Below are 22,223 nucleotides of genomic sequence, written 5' to 3'. Positions count from 1 at the left end.
CACAGTGTCTTGTAGACAGTTGAACAATGCTCTATCATTGCAGTCAATACCACACAGTGTCTTGTAGACAAGATAGACACAATGTTATGGATAACAACTTCTTTAATACTGTGAAAAGCGACGTTTCGGTATAGATCCTTGTACCGTTTTCAAATAAGACTGAATGAGGGACATAGTACAGAATATATATAGTAGTAGGAGGATTAACAGTAGAGGATTAACAGTTACGACAATTGCATACATGAGTGGGATAACATTGGTAGGTGTTGACAACAAAGGGGTGATGCTGTCACAACACGATGTAGACAATATTAAACAGTGTCTTGTAGACAGTTGAACAATGCTCCATCATTGCAGTCAATATCACACAGTGTCTTGTAGACAGTTGAACAATGCTCCATCATTGCAGTCAATATCACACATTGCCTTGTAGACAGTTGAACAATGCTCCATCATTGCACTCAATATCACAGAGTGCCTTGTTGACAGTTAAACAATGCCCCATCATTGCAGTCAATATCACAGAGTGCCTTGTTGACAGTTGAACAATGCTCCATCATTGCAGTCAATATCACACAGTGTCTTGTAGACAGTTGAACAATGCTCCATCATTGCAGTCAATATCACACAGTGTCTTGTAGACAGTTGAACAATGCTCCATCATTGCAGTCAATATCACACAGTGTCTTGTAGACAGTTGAACAATGCTCCATCATTGCAGTCAATATCACACAGTGCCTTGTTGACAGTTGAATAGTGCTCCATCATTGAGTTTTTGCACTCTTGAGGACTTTATTTATATTCACAGAAAGTATTTAAGAAAAGTGGAATTATTACCACGTGGATTCTCAAACATTGAACGGATTTGATTGAATTTATTGCAGTCTCCGAAAAGGACCATCTGTCAAAACATATAATTGTTCTACTTTGCACCCCACTAGCCGACAAATATCGGGTAAAACTTCATTCCTTGATCCACAACACATGTGTCATCGTGGTGATCAAAGATAGATTTTCGAAGGTCCAGGGAAATTTGTCAAACTGAAAGCTAATGATATGAAATTTACTGTTGAAACGATATTTGAAATGCTGGATTTCCTCATAGATAACATTTATGTGGCATATGAGGACAGGACATTAAGGCAATAAGTAGGCATCCCCGAGGACACGAATTAAGATTCTTCTGCTTGGACTGGCACGCTCAAAACACGGGAATTTGGCCATGAAGTTTAATATAGGCTAAGTTAAGCTTTCAGAACAATTTATGGGAGACATGTGGAGGACATTTCAAACTTGGATGCATCAGTGACCATACAATTGCCTGATGCAATTCACTGTTTTTATTTGAACCATATGTTCCCGTGTTTGTTCAGGGGAGAGATCGGGAGGGGCAGGTTCGCCAGTAACCAATCGAAACACGCGCAACAAGGACATCGTGGCTGGTATTCTAAATGCGTCTTTTCAAGCTGTGCTGTTCAGTATGTCGAGGAAACAACGTTGTGTTATATCTCTCCACCAAGAAACGCTGATGTATCTCCATGTAACACACAAGAAGGCGCGTAACGCTCAGGTAACACACAAGAAGGCGCGTAACGCTCAGGTAGTACACGTGAAGGTATATAACGCTTAGGTAACACACAAGAAGGCGCGTAACGTTCAGGTAGTACACGGGAAGGTACGTAACGCTCAGGTAACACACAAGAAGGCGCGTAACGCTCAGGTAGTACACGGGAAGGTATGTAACGCTCAGGTAGTACACGGGAAGGTATGTAACGCTCAGGTAGTACACGGGAAGGTACATAACGCTCAGGTAGTACACGGGAAGGTATGGAAGGTATGTAACGCCCAGCTAACACAAAAGAAGGCGCGTAACGCTCAGGTAGTACACGGGAAGGTATGTAACGCTCAGGTAGTACACGGGAAGGTACATAACGCTCAGGTAGTACACGGGAAGGTATGGAAGGTATGTAACGCCCAGCTAACACAAAAGAAGGCGCGTAACGCTCAGGTAGTACACGGGAAGGTATGTAACGCTCAGGTAACACACAAGAAGGCGCGTAACGCTCAGGTAGTACACGGGAAGGTATGTAACGCTCAGGTAGTACACGGAAAGGTATGTAGCGTTCAGGTAACACGCAAGAAGGCGCGTAACGCTCACGTAACACACAAGAAGGCGCGTAACGCTCAGGTAACACACAAGAAGGCGCGTAACGCTCAGGTAGTACACGTGAAGGTATGTAACGCTTAGGTAACACACAAGAAGGCGCGTAACGCTCAGGTAGTACACGGGAAGGTATGTAACGCTCAGGTAGTACACGGGAAGGTATGTAACGCTCAGGTAGTACACGGAAAGGTATGTAGCGTTCAGGTAACACGCAAGAAGGCGCGTAACGCTCAGGTAACACACAAGAAGGCGCGTAACGCTCAGGTAACACACAAGAAGGCGCGTAACGCTCAGGTAGTACACGTGAAGGTATGTAACGCTTAGGTAACACACAAGAAGGCGCGTAACGCTCAGGTAGTACACGGGAAGGTATGTAACGCTCAGGTAGTACACGGGAAGGTATGTAACGCTCAGGTAGTACACGGGAAGGTATGTAACGCTCAGGTAGTACACGGGAAGGTATGTAACGCTCAGGTAGTACACGGGAAGGTATGTAACGCTCAGGTAGTACACGGAGAGGTATGTAGCGTTCAGGTAACACGCAAGAAGGCGCGTAACGCTCAGGTAACACACAAGAAGGCGCGTAACGCTCAGGTAGTACACGTGAAGGTATATAACGCTTAGGTAACACACAAGAAGGCGCGTAACGTTCAGGTAGTACACGGGAAGGTACGTAACGCTCAGGTAACACACAAGAAGGCGCGTAACGCTCAGGTAGTACACGGGAAGGTATGTAACGCTCAGGTAGTACACGGGAAGGTATGTAACGCTCAGGTAGTACACGGGAAGGTACATAACGCTCAGGTAGTACACGGGAAGGTATGGAAGGTATGTAACGCCCAGCTAACACAAAAGAAGGCGCGTAACGCTCAGGTAGTACACGGGAAGGTATGTAACGCTCAGGTAACACACAAGAAGGCGCGTAACGCTCAGGTAGTACACGGGAAGGTATGTAACGCTCAGGTAGTACACGGGAAGGTACATAACGCTCAGGTAGTACACGGGAAGGTATGGAAGGTATGTAACGCCCAGCTAACACAAAAGAAGGCGCGTAACGCTCAGGTAGTACACGGGAAGGTATGTAACGCTCAGGTAACACACAAGAAGGCGCGTAACGCTCAGGTAGTACACGGGAAGGTATGTAACGATCAGGTAGTACACGGGAAGGTACATAACGCTAAGGTAACACAAAGGAGGTATTTAACGCCCAGGTAACACGCAAGAAGGTGCGTAACGCTCAGGTAGTACACGGGAAGGTATGTCACGCTCAGGTAACACAAAAGAAGGCGCGTAACGCTCAGGTAGTACACGGGAAGGTATGTAACGCTCAGGTAGTACACGGGAAGGTATGTAACGCTCAGGTAACACACAAAAAGGTACGTAACGCTCAGGTAGTACACGGGAAGGTATGTAACGCTCAGGTAGTACACGGGAAGGTACATAACGCTAAAGTAGTACACGGGAAGGTATGTAGCGCTCAGGGTACATACAAGAAGGCACGCTACGCTCAGGTAACACATAAAAAGGTACATAAAGCTCAGGTAGCACACGGAAATGTATGTAACGCTTAGGTAGAACACGGGAAGGTATGTAACGCTTAGGTAACACACAAGAAGGTACGTAACGCTAAGGTAACACACAAAAAGGTACGTAACGCTTAGGAAGCACACAGGAAATGTATGTAACGCTTAGGTAGTACACGGGAAGGTATGTAACGCTAAGGTAACACACAAGAAGGTACGTAACGCTTAGGTAGCACACGGAAATGTATGTAACGCCCAGGTAAAACACGGGAGTATATGTAGCGCTCAGGGTACACACAAGAAGGCACGCGACGCTCAGGTAACACACAAAAAGGTATGTAACGCTCAGGTAGCACACAGGAAGGGACATAACGCTCAGGTAACACACAAGAAGGTGCGTAACACTCAGGTAACACACGGGAAGGTATGTAACGCTCAGGTAGTACACGGGAAGGTATGTAACGCTAAAGTAGTACACGGGAAGGTATGTAGCGCTCAGGGTACATACAAGAAGGCACGCTACGCTCAGGTAACACACAAAAAGGTACATAAAGCTCAGGTAGCACACGGGAAGGTACATAACGCTCAGGTAACACAAGGGAGGTATTTAACGCCCAGGTAACACACAAGAAGGTGCGTAATGCTCAGGTATGTTACGCTCAGGTAACACAAAAGAAGGTATGTGACTCTCAGATAACAAATAGGTATGTTACGCTCGGGTAACACACAGGAAGGTGGTAACGCTCAGGTAACACTTGGGGAAGTAAGTAACGGTTAGGCAAAACACGGTTTAAAAAAGGGGTATAACGCTCAGTTAGCTTAACGGTACGGCCAGGTAACACAAGGGAAGGTACGTGACGCTCAAGCTACACACGAGAAGGTACGTGACGCTCTGGTAAAACATGGGAAGGTGCGTAACGCTTAGGTCACACACGGGGAGGTACATGACGCCAAGGTATCACATGGGAAGGTATGTGACGCTCAGGTAACACACGGGAAGGTGCGTTACGCTCAGGTATCACATGGGAAGGTATGTGACGCTCAGGCAACACACGGGAAGGTGCGTTACGCTCAGGTAACACACGGGAAGGTATATAATGTTCTGGTAACACACGGGAAGATACATAATGTTCTGGTAACACACGGGAAGGTACATAATGTTCTGGTAACACACGGGAAGTAAGTAGCCTTCAGGTATGATAACTGGTTCATTAAGGCTGAAAGCTAGCAACGACTGCGGTGATACTCCCTTTGACATGTGTAAGTTTGAATGTTGTGTTATGTATGGAATACTGTAAGGGACATTCTCGCGATCTCGCATTCTCGCGATCTCGACCTTTGGAAACGAGGTAAATATGCCCAAAACACGAGAATGCGAGATTGCGAGAACGCGAGATTTGGCCAAAATCTCGCGTTCTCGCGATCTCGCATTCTCGTGTTTTTGGTACATAGCACTTTTTGTCAAAAGTCGACAACGCGAGAATGCGACATTTGGACATGATGCAAAATCTCGCAATCTCGCAATCTCGACTTGTCAAATTAGGCCACAAAAACACGAAATCGCGAGAACGCGAGAATGCGACATTTCATTTTCTCGCGATCTCGCGTTCTCGTGTTCTCGCGTTTTAGACGCTGTCCGTGCGCATGCGTAATATCACAAGGTCAAGGCCCATGCGCACGTTAGTAGTCCTTTGGTCATGCTTCTTTCATGCTCTTCATTCTCCAAGTAGCATTTAGCAAACTTATGACTTGGGCTTGAAAATGCTATGTAATTTACATACACAAAGTCTGAGTCATCTCCCGTTGTTACAGTTTCCTATGTTCTTTATGATAAAACCCTCAACATGCTCAATATAATTTAACAAAAGAAATTGTGTACATGAATGTCCAATGATAGTGAAAACATAAATGTGTCCGAAAGCTGGAAACAAAACTATTACCGTCAGTGAGTGAGTGAGTAATATTGCTTAAAGCCGCACCAGCAGTACTACAGTTACAGAAATTATCACAGGCCAGTGAGTTTCTCCATGAGGCAATGTTATACACGGCTAGCATATTCATGAAAGGCAAAATTCTCATAGACCAATTTGAAATACCAAATTAATTATCATATTTTCATCCGCTCTAACCTGACTACAAAACATCCCGCTTTACATTATTTTATAGTTAAAATGGATAAAACTATCATTAAACCGCCCGCATGTTATCATAAATGAGCGGGCCACTGTTAAAGAAATAAACGACGAGTGGGAGTACAATAAAACACTGCAGGGAGAATAAACCATGAGGGGCTAGTGTTTTATTGTACAATAAACAACAACCACGAGTCGTTTAATGATTATATGAGATATCAACATTATGTACAGCCTCTTTAAGGATGTTGATAAAATGTACAAGGTTTAAAAATATTTACCCCTATTTAAGGCGGGTATTTCCCGCATATGCTCACACAATCCTCAGGTCGATTACACGTACCTTTTCTCCCAAAACCGATTGTCATATTGTAACCGGGGATTGTGAAGGAAAATACAATTTCAAACATAGGCTACGGGTGTGAGTGTTTATTGCCAGAGTAGATAACGACATCCTTTAATGTACAAAACAATAACATTATAAAAAACAATACTGCATAGGTTTCATACACATACATATTCACACAATCATTCAGTTCATATAAACATACGTCTATATTCTGTACATGAACATGAACTTAATAATCAATGATATACAAAATCATTATCTTAACCCTATAATAAACAAACAATTCATCAAGGGCGATAACTCGATCCCGACATCACTCATAAGATACAATATAAACCTGGTCCATGTTGTAAAATACACTTAACATTATAAATACAATTACCACTTTCTTGAAACTGCTGTATTTATTCAGTAACTCACCATATATTTGGCACGATACACTATTTACAATTCATATTTCGAGACACGACAAACATGTAAATTACCCGTACCCTGTGGGTGACACTGGGATGTTTATCGTCTTCATGCAGCCGCCATTACGATAGAAGTGCCACAACATCCATGGAGAGCAACCTGACGGTCACTTCCCTCTCACAATTAACGTCGTCACTCACTGCGTTATAATGTTACAAGATCACAATCGAATCATCAGAAATGAGGTCATGATTAATCGTATAATATATCCCGCTTCGTTCTTCGATGTTCTTAGCGATTAAACGCGTAGTCATCTATAAGTGCGAGAGTTGGGTTTAACACTGCTTTTATCAGTATTCCAGTTATATCACAGCGTGTCAGCTTAATGTGAGAGGAAAGCCCGAAGTGATGCAGGTCTCAGACGTTTACCTCTTCGATGAAGCCCACGAGAACGGGTATGGTGAAACAAGAAACAAAATCAGGGCGAACCGGGATTCGAACCCACAATCATAGGTTTCGGGCGTGCCCAACTGACGCAACTCTGCACAGAGAATCGCGGCGCCTTAGACGACTGGGCCACCCAAATGAGTGTTTATATATTTGATGTCAGACCGCCGTCATTTAGCTGGAATATTGCTGAGTGCGGCGTTAACAACAAACAAACAAACAAACAAACTCTTTCTGAAAAATACTATTTGGCATCCATCTTGGTTATTTGACTGTTAGTTGTCAGACAATATTTGTCAAATTCAGTCAGTTCACAGGCAAGAAAGGGAGCGTGTTCTTGACTTTATTATGTTACCAGTCTACATTTATATTTCTGTATAATCAAAAGACTTGGAAAATGTGCATTCTGACATTGTCAAAAGTCACGTGATTTTGAGCAGCCATTTTGAAATAAACTGCATTAATTTGCAAAGCAGAAATTTCTATGAACCTTGTGGTTTATTTCGTCGTTTTGATGTCAAAAGACACGAGCGTGAGATTTTATTCATCATCCAACATCATTCTTCCAACTTTTTGAGTTTGTAGACAGTAATAAGCAGTGTCTTAAAGATGTTGGATACAATGGTTTGTGCGCACCTCAGTTCACGCCGTTGCACGCGAGTTTACTGTGACGAATTACCTTACAAAATAGTTACATACAACTGTATAGGCAATAAGCACAAAAACACGAGAAAGCGAGATCGCGAGAATTGACCAATCTCGCAATCTCGCGTTCTCGCGTTCTCGTGTTTTTGAAAATAGTTACATACAACTGTATAGGCTATTAGCACAAAAACACGAGAAAGCGAGATCGCGAGATCGCGACACTTGACCAATCTCGCGTTCTCGCGTTCTCGCGTTCTCGCGTTCTCGTGTTTTTGAAAATAGTTACATACAACTGTATAGGCTATAAGCACAAAAACACGAGAACGCGAGATCGCGACACTTGTCCAATGTCGCAATCTCGCGTTCTCGCGTTCTCGTGTTTTTGAAAATAGTTACATACAACTGTATAGGCTATAAGCACAAAAACACGAGAACGCGAGATCGCGACACTTGTCCAATGTCGCAATCTCGCGTTCTCGCGTTCTCGTGTTTTTTGAAAATAGTTACATATAACTGTATAGGCAATTAGCACAAAAACGCGAGAACGCGAGATTGCGACATTGGTCAAGTGTCGCGATCTCGCGTTCTCGCGTTCTCGTGTTTTTGAAAATAGTTACATATAACTGTATAGGCAATTAGCACAAAAACGCGAGAACGCGAGAACACGAGATTGCGACATTGGTCAAGTGTCGCGATCTCGCGTTCTCGCGTTCTCGTGTTTTTGAAAATAGTTACATATAACTGAATAGGCAATTAGCACAAAAACACGAGAACGCGAGATCGCGAGAATTGACCAATCTCGCAATCTCGCGTTCTCGCGTTCTCGTGTTTTTGAAAATAGTTACATATAACTGTATAGGCATTTAGCACAAAAACACGAGAACGCGAGATCGCGACACTTGACCAATGTCGCACTCTCGCGTTCTCGCGTTCTCGCGTTCTCGTGTTTTTGTGCTACTTGCCTATACAGTTATATGTAACTATTTTCAAAAACACGAGAACGCGAGAACGCGAGAACGCGAGATTGCGACATTGGACAAGTGTCGCGATCTCGCGTTCTCGTGTTTTTGTGCTGATTTCCTATACAGTCATCGTGGGGCTCAGTCGTCTGAGTTGTCGCAATTCGTTGTGTAGAGTTGCGTCCCTTGGATGTGCCAGAAACCTACAATGGAAGGTTTCCTCTCATTTAAAAGGGACACTGATCTACAGAAATGCCCCGAGACTGGTTGTTGCCTTAGTTATTGTCCCCCCTCCCCGCCCCCACCCAACCTCCCCCGTGAGTATCCGGATGATATAGCAGATATCAAGACTAGTTCGCGACCTGTGCTGCGCCATTCGTAAGCGCATGTATCGCTTTTATTGATAGTATTTCATTGTGGGTATATTGTTTAGCCAAAATGTATAAAGTTTCACGAAGGCATTTTTTGCAACACCTAAATATTCAGTTATTTTACAAATTGACTGAAAATCGGTCAATTTCATCACCCAGTGACTGAAAATGATAGGATTAAAAGAAAACAAAATTCAAAGTACGTTTCTATAGTTTTGGCTTCTAATACTAGCGGGGCGGTCGGGTAGCCTAGTGGTTATTGCTGAAATAGTGCTAAAAGGGGGGTAAAAACAAACACACTCACTCACTCTAATACTAGGATAAATAGTCTATTTTTAAGCCCTTTTGAACCTCTTAAAAACTGTTCGTCAATCTGGACTTGGATTCAGTCAATTTTTTATATTACTGAAATATTTAGACATTTTATAAATTGCCCGAGTGAATCACTTTTTACACATTGAGTGTAATATACATGTATACACGCCTACAGGTACAAGAGAAACAAAACTGATTCTATCCAATGCAACAGCAAATGAATGAAAACAAAATGCAAATATCATAATTACGACCCACCGCAGTTTTATGTATACATTTGGGCAGCTTCCTTGTTCGAGGAATGTATCCGTGAATATTCACATACAGGAACAATATCCCATACGTCTGCAGCTGTACAAATAAACTTATTCGACGTCACATGGCTCTGTTACATTCAAATGTTAAAATATATACATAGAGCGTTTCTGGATATTATAACCCGTGTTCGTTTTGCAACTGATCACTAAGTTTCTTTCAGATGTTTTTACAAAGGTGGCAAGTCTCATCGGTCAGCTAAGATAGCACGTGTGACAATTATGTTCATGATGTCCATGGTGCTTTAAAAATATCCATGGAGTTAGAAAGCAATGAACAATCAATAAACGTATTATCGGCTAATCCTTTGAACCAAGTATGTTGTTTTTACATCGGCACTTCACGCCATGATATGAGTGTATTCTGTCTGCTTTAGTAAACCTACACATGTAAACACTTACACATCCACTGTGCAAGATAACAGTGATTAATCAATGAACGTACTTTCTGTGGAACTTTTGATGGCGAGGAATGATCCGTGTACAAAAAAGTAAATGAACTGATCACTCCTCTTGCTTGGCTGCCACGTGAATATTACATAACATACATTTCACCTCAATTCAAACCTGGATTCAGATGAAATAATTGCCCCAGACACAAGACATGCCAAATGGGAACCGTTGTCAGGTAATCTGAGTAGTGCTACTACTAACTATACCTGTAATAGGTTCATTAACTGAGCTTCTAGTGAATGGCAACAAAGACACAGGTGTAGGGTTATGCCCCAAAACGTGGATGACAACAAGAGATAGCAATCGTATTATCCGCGCAATCCAAAATCCGAAAATGCTTTCACTGCTCGGATACTATAAAAATAAACTGACGGCCAAAAGAAACGTTACCAACGATATTTCTAGGATAAAATATGACCAAAACAAATTGAAGCAGCAATAACAATTGTATTGTAGAAATATATAATTCAGAACATTAAAATGCGAATTTACTAATTCAACAACAAAGTCCTTGACCTCCAACAGGGACATTTCTTGACAAGGGGCCATTCGTCCAGTATTCGATCAACAACATTGGTTACAACTTTAATGTGACGACGGCCCAGACCGTTCAATACGGGATATGACCTTAATGAGCGGCAATGCATCTTCGAATGCGGCGTCGCACTGAGTAGACAAGCGTCCTCACATCGACTACAGGTTTACGATTCCATTCCTCACGGAGGGCAACGATCAACGCTTGTCTCGTGAAGGGAGGATGTTGACGTTTCCGAAGACGACGCCCCAGCTGGTCCCAGAGATGTTCTGTGGGTGACAGATCTGGTGTTCGAGCTGGCCACGGCAGGACAGTCACGTTGTTGGCGTTGAGGAAGTCTCTAGTAATACGGGCTTTATGGGGTGTGGCGTTATCTTGTTGGAACACCGTCCGTTGTTGACGCTGGGTGAAAGGAAGAACCACTGGCCGTAAGATATTGTCAATGTAGCGTTGTGCTGTCAGATTGCCTTCGATGATGACAAGTTCCGTCTTCTCGTCTCCGCAAATGTCGCCCCAGACCATCACACTTCCGCCCCCTAAAGGTTCCACCTCCTGGACACAACAAGGAGCCGTACGTTCACCACGTCGTCGATACACTCGCGTCCGCCCATCAGGTTTGAAGAGTTGGAACCTGCTCTCGTCACTAAACAGCACTCGCCGCCATTCCCTTTGTTGCCATCGCTGAGTTGTCTGCACCACGTCAGTCTGGCACGTCGATGTTGACGGGTCAAGGTCATGCCTTTGAAAGGGCGATAAGCCCGGAGACCATAATGTCGTAGTCGTCTGGTCACTGTTTGTCTGCTGGCCGGATGTCCTAAGCTGTTGGCATCTGATGACGTCACAGTAAGAAATCTGTTCCTCAGATGACGTACCCGTAAAAAGCGGTCATCCTGCGGGGTCGTGACCTATGGTCTGCCACTCCGTGGTCTGTCTGCGGTTCTGCCAGTCTGTCGGAGACGTGAGACCAGTCTGGTAATGGTCATCTTGGAGCAGTTCATGTTAATGGCAACCGCTCTCTGTGTCGCTCCCATCTGCAGCATACCTATGGCTCTCTCCTTCTGGACAGCGGTCAGTCTTGGCATGTTCGTTGGTGTTAATCATCGCAACCATTGATAGGGAACAGATCCCTGCGTAATTTATACCCGGAAATTGCATGATAATTTGGGGAAGATTGTTTTAAAAAATTGCTGAAAAACACCAATATTTCCCAAAATCCGCAAAGCACGTGCAAAGAACGACAGAGAACATGAAGGCTGTATTCGTGAAATGTGTTCTTTACTGTTTTTGAACAGGTTGGCATCTTTGTTTCAAAGTGGCAAATCAGTTAATGTTGGTAACGTTTCTTTTGGCCCTCAGTTTATAACCATCTGGGGTATTTCCAAATAACGACATCCGATGAGCTTCCATCGTTCTTTTTGTCCGTTTGTTTAGGCTAAAGAAATTAATTAACATGCGCCCTTTGTCTGAGATTCAGAGATTACAGGTAACCAATCAGTGTTCTTGAACACGGTAGTCCAGTCTCTTGTCACGCTCAGTTGCCTCAGTGAGCAAATCGGCAGATGGTGAGCCCCAGCTGGCAGTGTTAGACAGCCGAGAAGAAGATTAGTGCCCCTTTAAACCGACAAGCCGGGATATAACTAAAATATACACACTGTTCAAAGCAGTGTTAAGCCAAACTCACTCACTTATTCAGAGTCATGCTGGTCCCCCAGGCTGGATATTGGGGGTACTTTTCCAGTATAAGCATGCCTGTCATTTGAATGTTAAGGCCGCAATAAAATTAATAGTTACAGTTTGATTGATTTTTTAAAAACATGGGAGACAGGAGGCATTTTATTTTTAACGTTTTTAATTTGTTCTTATCGACCTACTTTAGGCATATGTGTACAGTTGCTGTCGGCGGATGCGATTCGCATGCATCATGTGTGCTCAGTAGGGCTACGTGTACGGAGTATTTTATCAGATAAAGAAAGTAGGAACACTCATATTAACGATACTTCTATTTCTAGGAATTTGAGGGCATTAGAATAATGTAAGGCAGGATGTTTTGTTGTCAGGCGGGAGCGGATGAAAATCTATTAATTAAAGTAGCGAATATGGTATCGTATAAAAAAACAAAAAAAAACAACATCGGACAATATCATTTTATCCGAATGCTACAAATTGGTCTGTGAGAATTTTATTTTAATGAATATTCTAGCCGTGTATAAAATTGCCTCATTGAGAAACTCACTGGCTTGTGATTATTTCTGTAACTGACAGTGTAGCCGCGAATAACTGCAATACTGCTGATGCGGCTTTAAGCAATATTACTCACTCACTCACTGACGGTAATAGCTTTGTTTCCAGCTTTCGGACACATTTATGTTTTCACCATCATTGGACATTCATAGACACAATTTCTTTTGTTAAATCATATTGAGCATGTTTAGGGTTTTATTATAAAGTACATAGGAAACTGTAACAACGGGAGATGACTCAGATTTTGTGTATGTAAATTACATAGCATTTTCAAGCTCAAGTCATAAGTTTGCTCAATACTACTTGGAGAATGAAGAGCATGAAAGAAGCATGACCAAAGGACTACTAACGTGCGCATGCGCTTGACCTTATGATATTACGCATGCGCACGGACAGCGTCTAAAACGCGAGAACACGAGAACGCGAGATCGCGAGAAAATGAAATGTCGCATTCTCGCGTTCTCGCGATTTCGTGTTTTTGTGGCCTAATTTGACAAGTCGAGATTGCGAGATTGCGAGATTTTGCATCATGTCCAAATGTCGCATTCTCGCGTTGTCGACTTTTGACAAAAAGTGCTATGTACCAAAAACACGAGAATGCGAGATCGCGAGAACGCGAGATTTTGGCCAAATCTCGCGTTCTCGCGATCTCGCATTCTCGTGTTTTGGGCATATTTACCTCGTTTCCAAAGGTCGAGATCGCGAGAATGCGAGATCGCGAGAATGTCCCTTACAGTATTCCATAGTTATGTCTTGAAACGAACCCTGTACAGTTAGCCAAGATAGGCTCAACAGGGTTGAGCTCACAATGTCTGACAACGAGACCGTGTTGTGCCGCCAGCACATATGTCTTGTACTTGACTGTTTTTTTATTCAGTCGATTTTACTCCATGAACTTTCGTTTCAGATGGTCTGAAGTCGACAATGTCATATATTCCTGTATGGTCGCCTTCAGACTACTCATGGTTGGCGCGACTGTATCTGGTTCCCGGACGTTATATTAACTGGCGTTATCCATGACTATGACACTGAGGTTGTTTAAAGTGGGCAAAAGCTGATGTTCCAACCATTCTATGAACATATCTCCTCCTATAATTTCCTGTTGGAAATCACCAGTTTTCTTTTTCACCTCGAAAACTACCCAAATCCATCAATAAGCACCAGATCACAGGTTGCGGCGTGCAAACAATGACATGATTACCTTTACCTGATGTGTGTTTTTTTGTCCATCTGCTGATAGCCACATGTAGCCAGTGGAATGATTCTTCAATGTAAATGATCTGGGAGCCCTGGCTGTGATAGTTATGAATGGTGCGGAGATAATGTGACCTCATAGACGGTATGGAATATTTCCCCCTGAACGCTGCTCGGCCATCTGGGGTACATTCTGCTCACAAAGTTTGTACACTATATACCTCGTCACCCTGTATCACACACACACACACACACACACACACACACACACACACACACACACACACACACACACACACACAAACACACACACACACACAAACACACACACACACACACACACACACACAAACACACACACAAACACAAACACACACACACACACACACACACAAACACACACACACACAAACACACACACACACAAACACACACACACACAAACACACACACACACACACACACACACCAATACCTTTTTAGTTTTACTCATCATACCGTAGACTTGATGGTATGAATTGGAAATCCCCTAGGCTTAGGCAGTTCAGTAATTCATCCCATCTAAACTAATAAATGGTTTATGGTTTTCCTCTATCTCTCTATGTAAAGCACGTGTATGCATTTCCTAGTACTGACTCCATGTCGTGTACCGTGGCTATGGCTATACAAGTGTAACGTAACATGCACCATGGGAGCAGTGTTGATGAATAAAACGCAGCGTCATTTTGTTATTTTAGAAGATGCACATCTAGAATTTTTGTGTTGATCAGATGTTTTCGGAAGACTACACTATATAGTCACGAGCGCATATTTCTATAGTCCGTTTAAGAATGCCATCATTGGACTTGGAATAAATCCGAACTTCCTGTTTTCGTTCGAATTTTTCTCTTGTAAAATTGTCGATAGGACTCCTTGTGACCGAAATACTTCAAACCACAGGTAGGTCGATCGGTAGTTATTCGATATTTCAATTGCAGCAGTCAGTAAAAAATTCTATCCTTTTTTAACGGGCAAAAAACACTTTTTTAGCATTCCCGACAGTACTTGAGCCATATTTTTGTCAGAAAACAGCGTTAAGTTACAGGGTGCATATGCTCAAGTACGTCAGCTCACGCATCACCTGACCTCACACACACACATGGGGATAAGTGAACCTTTGTGTACGACTGGAGCGGCTACAGGATGGGCCAATCGGAATGTCGATAGGCTTGCAAAAGGGGAATCCCCTATGTAGGCCTGTCCCTCGTGGTGTATGATGATGAACCTACATCAATTATTTCTGTCTTTAAATCGATTCTTGTTTTTTCGCTTACCTATTCTCTGTCAGTCGTGTGGTACTACAATTGTATACATAGTTATTTGTGTTGTTGGAAGACAATGTGTTGTTAGATGCACAGTTTTGTTTGTTTGTTACTATACAGTGCCATATATATATAACGCGGTTTTATCACTGTTTGTTTCAGTCGATAAGTTGACTTCTGATCGGAGAAGGTAAGCTTATACATGATACCACATCCGTAACTTGTTAGATTTACCCGTAATCGATAATACTACTGTGTGTACATTTGCTGTAGAGATGGATAGAGGGGTAATGAGGGAGAGAGCTGAGCTTAAGACAGAAAGAGAAATAGAGAGAGAGAGTGAGAGAGAAAGAGAAATAGAGAGAGAGAGTGAGATAGAGAGAGTGAGGGCGAGAGAATGAGTGAGAGAGAGGAGAGAGTGAGGAGAGAAAGGAGTGGGGGATGAGAGACAGAGAGAGCATTTGAACGTTTGTGTTACAGCCATGCATGGTCGCACTTTCACATATTCAGAATACCAAAGGGTTGTGTACTCAGATAAGTATTTGCCTGCGGCTAATCCTGGTATCAATCCGCTTCCTGTTTGTTTACTTTGCCGTGAGTGGATTGTTGTGATAGAAACTGACAGACACATTGTAAAACGTATGTCTCTTCAACAAACAAGCTTATCCACTTATTTTGTTTCTTGAATACGTGGGGACGAAGTATATGGTTCGAGGCCCAGGTACTAGGTAAGATCTTAGCTATTCTAGACAAAGTTCAGGCAACATTTACGTGTAGGTTAAAACACACCTATTGTTGTGTACTCTGTTGTTGATGACACTAGCCTGTAGCAGCTGAGATTATATTGGAAAATCTTGTTCGTTTTGTGAGAGCACCCTCCTTGACCAAACTAGTTGTCACTTAAAGAGTTTCCTCTGCTTGAGGGTTATGATTTCCAGATGACGACAATGTGTACATACACAAGCTTCCTCCTTGTTGCCATAGCGACATGTGTCCACTCCCAGGATACTTCTACGACAGCGAACGCACCTACTCTTGACGGAGCTGACGTCAAGCTGGATGAGCCTTGTACCACTTGGAACTCATCTGCCGACTACGACAAGCTGATCAGTAGGTTCTATGGCAAACTCTTCCACACCAAGGAGCAGATTGAGAGACAGGAGCAGACATGGCGGGAAGAGCACAAATCTGAATGGGGTGTTGTCTCACAACGGAAGGCGCCTGCGTTGCTGTCGAACAGATGGTCTGACTCTATGGGGCACGACTACGACCAGTGTTGTCCGACGTACGTTATCCAATACACTATTCGTCACTTTTATGTCAGATAAACGAAAGGGCCTTGTTTGAGTTCTTATATCTGTCGGGGGCACGTGTGGCCCAGTCGTCTAAGGCGCCGCGATTCGCTGTGCAGAGTTGCGTCCCTTGGGCACACCAGAAACCTATGATTGTGGGTGTCAATCCCGGTTCGCCCCGATTATGTTTCTAGGTTTGTCAGCACCATACCCGTGCTCGTGGGTTTCACCGTGGCGGTTAACGCCTGAGACCTGCATCTCTTCGGGCTTTCCTTCCACATTAAGCTGACATGCCGTGATATAAATGGAATAATGTTAAAAGCGGCGTTAAACCCAACTCACTCACTCTTATATCTGTCAACTCAAATATATACCGTAAGACCGTACCATCTATTGTTAATGTTGATTACAACTGAAGATTATTAAGTTAACATAATGATTTCTCCGTCTTACAACTGAAGATAATTAAGTTAACATAATGATTTCTCCGTCTTACAACTGAAGATTATTAAGTTAACATAATGATTTCTCTGTCTTACAACTGAAGATAATTAAGTTAACATAATGATTTCTCCGTATTACAACTGAAGATAATTAAGTTAACATAATGATTTCTCCGTCTTACAACTGAAGATTATTAAGTTAACATAATGATTTCTCCGTATTACAATTGAAGATAATTAAGTTAACATAATGATTTCTCTGTCTTACAACTGAAGATAATTAAGTTAACATAATGATTTCTCCGTCTTACAACTGAAGATTATTAAGTTAACATAATGATTTCTCCGTCTTACAACTGAAGATTATTAAGTTAACATTATGATTTCTCCGTCTTACAACTGAAGATAATTAAGTTAACATAATGATTTCTCCGTCTTACAACTGAAGATTATTAAGTTAACATTATGATTTCTCCGTATTACAACTGAAGATAATTAAGTTAACATAATGATTTCTCCGTCTTACAACTGAAGATATTTAAGTTAACATAATGATTTCTCCGTCTTACAACTGAAGATAATTAAGTTAACATAATGATTTCTCCGTCTTACAACCATACCCGTGCTCGTGGGTTTCACCGAAGTGGTAAACGTCTGAGACCTGCATCACTTTTAATCAAGTTGGGGACAAGTGTTACTTGTACAAATACTTTACTATTTCATTCTCGTAGATGTATAGTTTATTATCAGTTACACAACTGCATATCCGATTCCTTCACCTTGGTATATACGTTGTGAGACGTACATTTCTAAATGCAGCATTAAACCCTAATCACTTATGTACCCACCCTTGTCTTTTAGTGTGATGTATTATGATAAGAAGAAGACTAAGAAGAATACAAGGGGACAGTGGAGAACCATCATGCACCTGCCCCTCGCCGCCCCCCCAAGGTTTCAGTGGTACCCCAACGCTCGATGTGGGTGAGTAGTCAGCAGAAACCAGCGTTCACTTACTCATTTACACACACCATCCAACTGATTTTGTTTTTTTGTTGTTTAACGCCGCACTCAGCAATATTCCATGTATCGCTATATGGCTCAAATAATGCCATATATTTTAACTCACTAACTGTAAATAATCGAATCTGGACCAGACAATCCAGTGATTGATATTATGAGCTACGAGGGCTGGCTGAAAAGTTCTAAGCCTAACTGTGAAAGACCCGTACCAAGTCGATGGTTTTCATTTATTTCTCCACATAGTCCCCTTCCAGATTTACACACTTTTGCCAGCGATGCTGCAAGGCCTTGATGACGGTCAAGAAGAGATTTTCTTAAGCCACCCTAAAAAAGTCATTCACAGCGGAAATGACGTCATAATTACAAGGAATATGGCGACCGGCTAGTTCCTTTTTCATTTTAGGAAACAGGTGGAAGTCTGACGGGGCCAAATCGGGTGATGAAGTGGGATGGTCAATGAGTTCGAAGCCACAATCATGGATCGTTGACATGGCAACCACCGATTTGTGAACAGGAGCATTGTCTTGGTGGAACAGGACTCTTTTAGTGAGCATTCCCCATTGTTTAGACTGAATTTTGGTTTCTGGTTGAAAGTGATGAATCCAGGTTTCATCCATGGTTACAAATCGGGCCAAAAAATCATCGGGATCTGCTTCAAAACGACATAAATTGTCAGGGGATGTCAGGAATCTGATCCGCTGTCAAGAGCTTTGGCACCCATCTTGCAGAAACTTTTGTCATTCCCAACTCGTTGATGATGTGCTCAACCCTCTCATGAGAGATGCCCACAACACTGGCAATACGTCGAGTGGTCAATCGTCGATCAGCCATCGCCATGTCACGATCCGGGTAATGTTTTCCGGAATGGTTGCTTTTGAAGGCCTTCCTGGACGCGGGTCATCGTCAAGGCTCTCTCTGCCACGCTTGAATTCCGCAGCCCACTTCTTTACAGTGGAGAAGGAAGGGACATTATCCCCTAAAGTGGAGACCATGTCAGCATGTATCTGTGTTGGAGTTAGCCCTTTCAGTTAGAGGTACTTGATGACTGCCCTATAGCCAGTTTTGTCCATTTCTGGTGATTTCAATGGGTAGGTTCACAAGATGGTCTGGTACAAAGACAATAATAACACTACAGTTGCAGTTCTTATGTCTATGATTCATTAAATGATTGTACTTGTTGGTGGCAAAAGTTTGTGTCAATCCGATTGAGATATCCCACTTAGGCTTAGAACTTTTCAGCCAGCCCTCGTATTTACGCAATAGGAATACTATGACATGCATCATCCAAGTCAGCGAGCCTGACCACCATATTCCGTTAGTCGCCTCTTACGACAAGCATGGGTTGCTGAAGATCGATTCTAAACCGGATGTTCACGGATGACCATATATGGACACGAGGGGTTGATGGGTACTGAAAACGTGTCGCCTTGGGTCTTCAGGGTTAGAATAGGTCCCCTATGTTGGTCGTAAGAGCTGACTTAAAGGATCGGGTGATCAGGCTCAAATACAAATATAAATATACATTTATAGCTGTAAACTATAGAAGTGATTTCTTCAGGTGTATGAGCATTAAGTATACAATAACAAAGTCCCGATAGTTGCGCTTGTGAAAAAAGGTGTACTGAAAACTTTAACGAAGTCATTCCCTAAAGAGACGTTGAGCGGCGAAAGATCTTGTTTTGACAAGCACACATATCAGGACTATTTTGTGTGTGCGTGCGTGCGTGCGTGCGTGCGTGCGTGCGTGCGTGTGTTTATTTATTTTATACGCCCAATGGAATCTGTTTCCGTGGATAATAAGCCGACTGGTTATTCTCTGGCGATGACAATTTATATGTAGAAATACATTATGTGTTTTCCCCGTCACACTAGGCCTGGGAACTGCCTCGGAAAGTGCCGGCTGGAGAACATCGCAATCTGCCTGCTGGTGTACCCACTCAGCGGACCCCTATTCCCCCCGGAGTTTGACTGGTTCTACGTCCCGGGCTACTGTTCCTGCAAGAGCAGCTGAAAGACAGACGCCTTCTGAGACGAAATCAAATCCATTATTTACCATTCGTTTGTATCTTTTGTAACTTGAAAAAATTAATAAATGTCACTTGAACTTTATACTTTCACATTTTTAATTTTCCAGAAATCATCTAAATTGCCTTCATGTCATACAACGCAGCGTTTGATAAAATTGATTGTGGATATTGTGATTGAGTGAGTGAGTTAATGAAGTCCGCCATAGCTGGCATCCAGTATACTCTGTCTGAGTGGGGTATTCATGTTACACTGCGGCATGATATCTCAGTGGGCAAGCACTATGAAACAGGCATTAGTCCGGACGAGTACAAGCAAACCCACACAGTCACCAACACCGCAAGTGCACCACGGAAGCGTAGTAGGGCCACGGTGATTTTTTCTTTTGTCTAAGTATCTCCTCATTCGTGACCAACTCGTGTTATTCCGGGACAAGCCGAATAGCGACTCCATTCGTCACCACTCGCCCCTTTCCGTAACCTGCAAGAAGACTCGTCCCCCTATCGATGAATGTTATGTGCGAAAATACGACAAACCAATCAGAATGCGCGTATGATTTCAAGTTCTTCGTCAAAGAATCCCTCAGAAATAATATTTTATGTTACATGTGTCTTGCATCTAAAAACCTATGATTGTGGGTTCGAATCCCGGTTCGCCCCGATTATGTTTCTAGGTTTGTCAGCACCATACCCGTGCTCGTGGGTTTCACCGAAGTGGTAAACGTCTGAGACCTGCATCAGTTCGGGCTTTCCTCCCACATTAAGCTGACTCGCCGCGATATAACTGGAATACTGATAAAAGCGGCGTTAAACCCAACTCACTCACTCACTCACTAGTATCTCCTACGTAGGACTTAGTATCTCCTACGTAGGACTTAATATCTCCTACGTAGGAGATAATAAGTCCTACGTAGGAGATATTAAGTCCTACGTAGGATATAGTTATTCTAGTCCATACTAAGTCCCACGTAGGAGATAGTAATTCTCGGCCATACTAGGTCCTACGTAGGAGATAGTAAGTCCTACGTAGGAGATAGTTATTCTAGTCCATACTAAGTCCTACGTAGGAGCTAGTAATTCCAGGCCACACTAGGTCCTACATAGGAGATAGTAAGTCCTACGTAAGAGACAGAAAGTCCTACGTAGGAGATAGTAAGTCCTACGTAGGAGATATTAAGTCCTACGTAGGAGATAGTTATTCTAGTCCATACTAAGTCCTACGTAGGAGATAGTAATTCAAGGCCACACTAGGTCCTACGTAGGAGATAGTAAGTCCTACGTAGAAGATAGTAAGTCCTACGTAGGACACAGTAAGTCCTACGTACGAGAAAGTAAGTCCTACGTAGGAGATAGTAAGTCCTACGTACGAGATAGTAAGTCCTACGTACGAGATACTTAGACAAAACGATATTTCACCGTGGCCCTACTACGCTTCCGTAGTGCACCGATATAACATTGTTGTTGTCAGTAGATCCCGTTCCCACACTTTATAACTTCAGAGTGAGTGAGTATAGTTTTACGCCGCTTTTAGCAATATTCCAGCAATATCACGAAAAATGGGCTTTACGCGTTTTATCCATGTGGGGAATCGAACCCGGGTCTTCTGGTAACAAGCGAACGCTTTTACAAGTTGGCTACCCCACCGCCCCCTATAACTTCACAGTGGAGAAATCACTGTGCTCACCACTGAAGTAAATGTTTATTGTTCCACAACACATCGGGGGAGACAAAGGGGGATTCACAAAGACGCGCCGAGTGTACGTAGATTGAGCCCGACGCTGTGACTCAACGGGAAGGACAAGGTCACGACGAGCGTTAAATTGAAGAATTCATATTACTGAGCTCACAATGTTGGACACTGTAATCATTGCAATGGTTATTCGCAGGTTGGATGTTCTTGTGAACTGGGGGATGAAATATGCATGATGTCAGTGCTGCTACACCAATTTCACTGAGTTAATGTACCATGGTTTTCCCCGCTGATTAATTTACTACGCACTTTCCGGCGAGATTCCCACTTCTTCTAATATTCTCTTCATAAAGGACTGATATTGCTAATTTTGTTCAGTCCCTGAAATTGACGTGGA

General features: G+C 42.9%; 1 protein-coding gene across 3 annotated transcripts; it reads left to right on the top strand.

Annotated features, from left to right (window-relative positions):
* Positions 1-15,455: 15,455 nt before the first annotated feature.
* LOC124131153 lies at positions 15,456-20,221 on the top strand. 3 transcript variants are annotated; one of them, XM_046494252.2, is made up of 4 exons: positions 15,456-15,547; positions 16,296-16,642; positions 17,954-18,074; positions 19,983-20,221. In XM_046494252.2, the coding sequence occupies exons 2-4, from the start codon at positions 16,296-16,298 to the stop codon at positions 20,121-20,123; spliced, it is 609 nt and encodes a 202-aa protein (XP_046350208.2). In that variant the 5' UTR covers positions 15,456-15,547; the 3' UTR covers positions 20,124-20,221. The 3 variants fall into 3 exon arrangements, with proteins under 3 accessions (XP_046350208.2, XP_046350207.2, XP_046350209.2); XM_046494251.2 differs by lacking the exon at positions 15,456-15,547 and adding an exon at positions 15,863-16,085 and having other exon boundaries at positions 16,281-16,642; XM_046494253.2 differs by lacking the exon at positions 15,456-15,547 and adding an exon at positions 15,898-16,085 and having other exon boundaries at positions 17,954-18,073; positions 19,985-20,221.
* The last annotated feature ends 2,002 nt before the right edge of the window (positions 20,222-22,223 follow it).

Source organism: Haliotis rufescens, unplaced genomic scaffold (genome assembly GCF_023055435.1).
Source record: "Haliotis rufescens isolate VD_foot unplaced genomic scaffold, xgHalRufe1.0.p SCAF_10, whole genome shotgun sequence".
Taxonomy (NCBI): domain Eukaryota; kingdom Metazoa; phylum Mollusca; class Gastropoda; order Lepetellida; family Haliotidae; genus Haliotis; species Haliotis rufescens.
The sequence above is the reverse complement of the archived record's forward strand: the minus strand, read 5'-3'. Positions and strand labels throughout refer to the sequence as shown.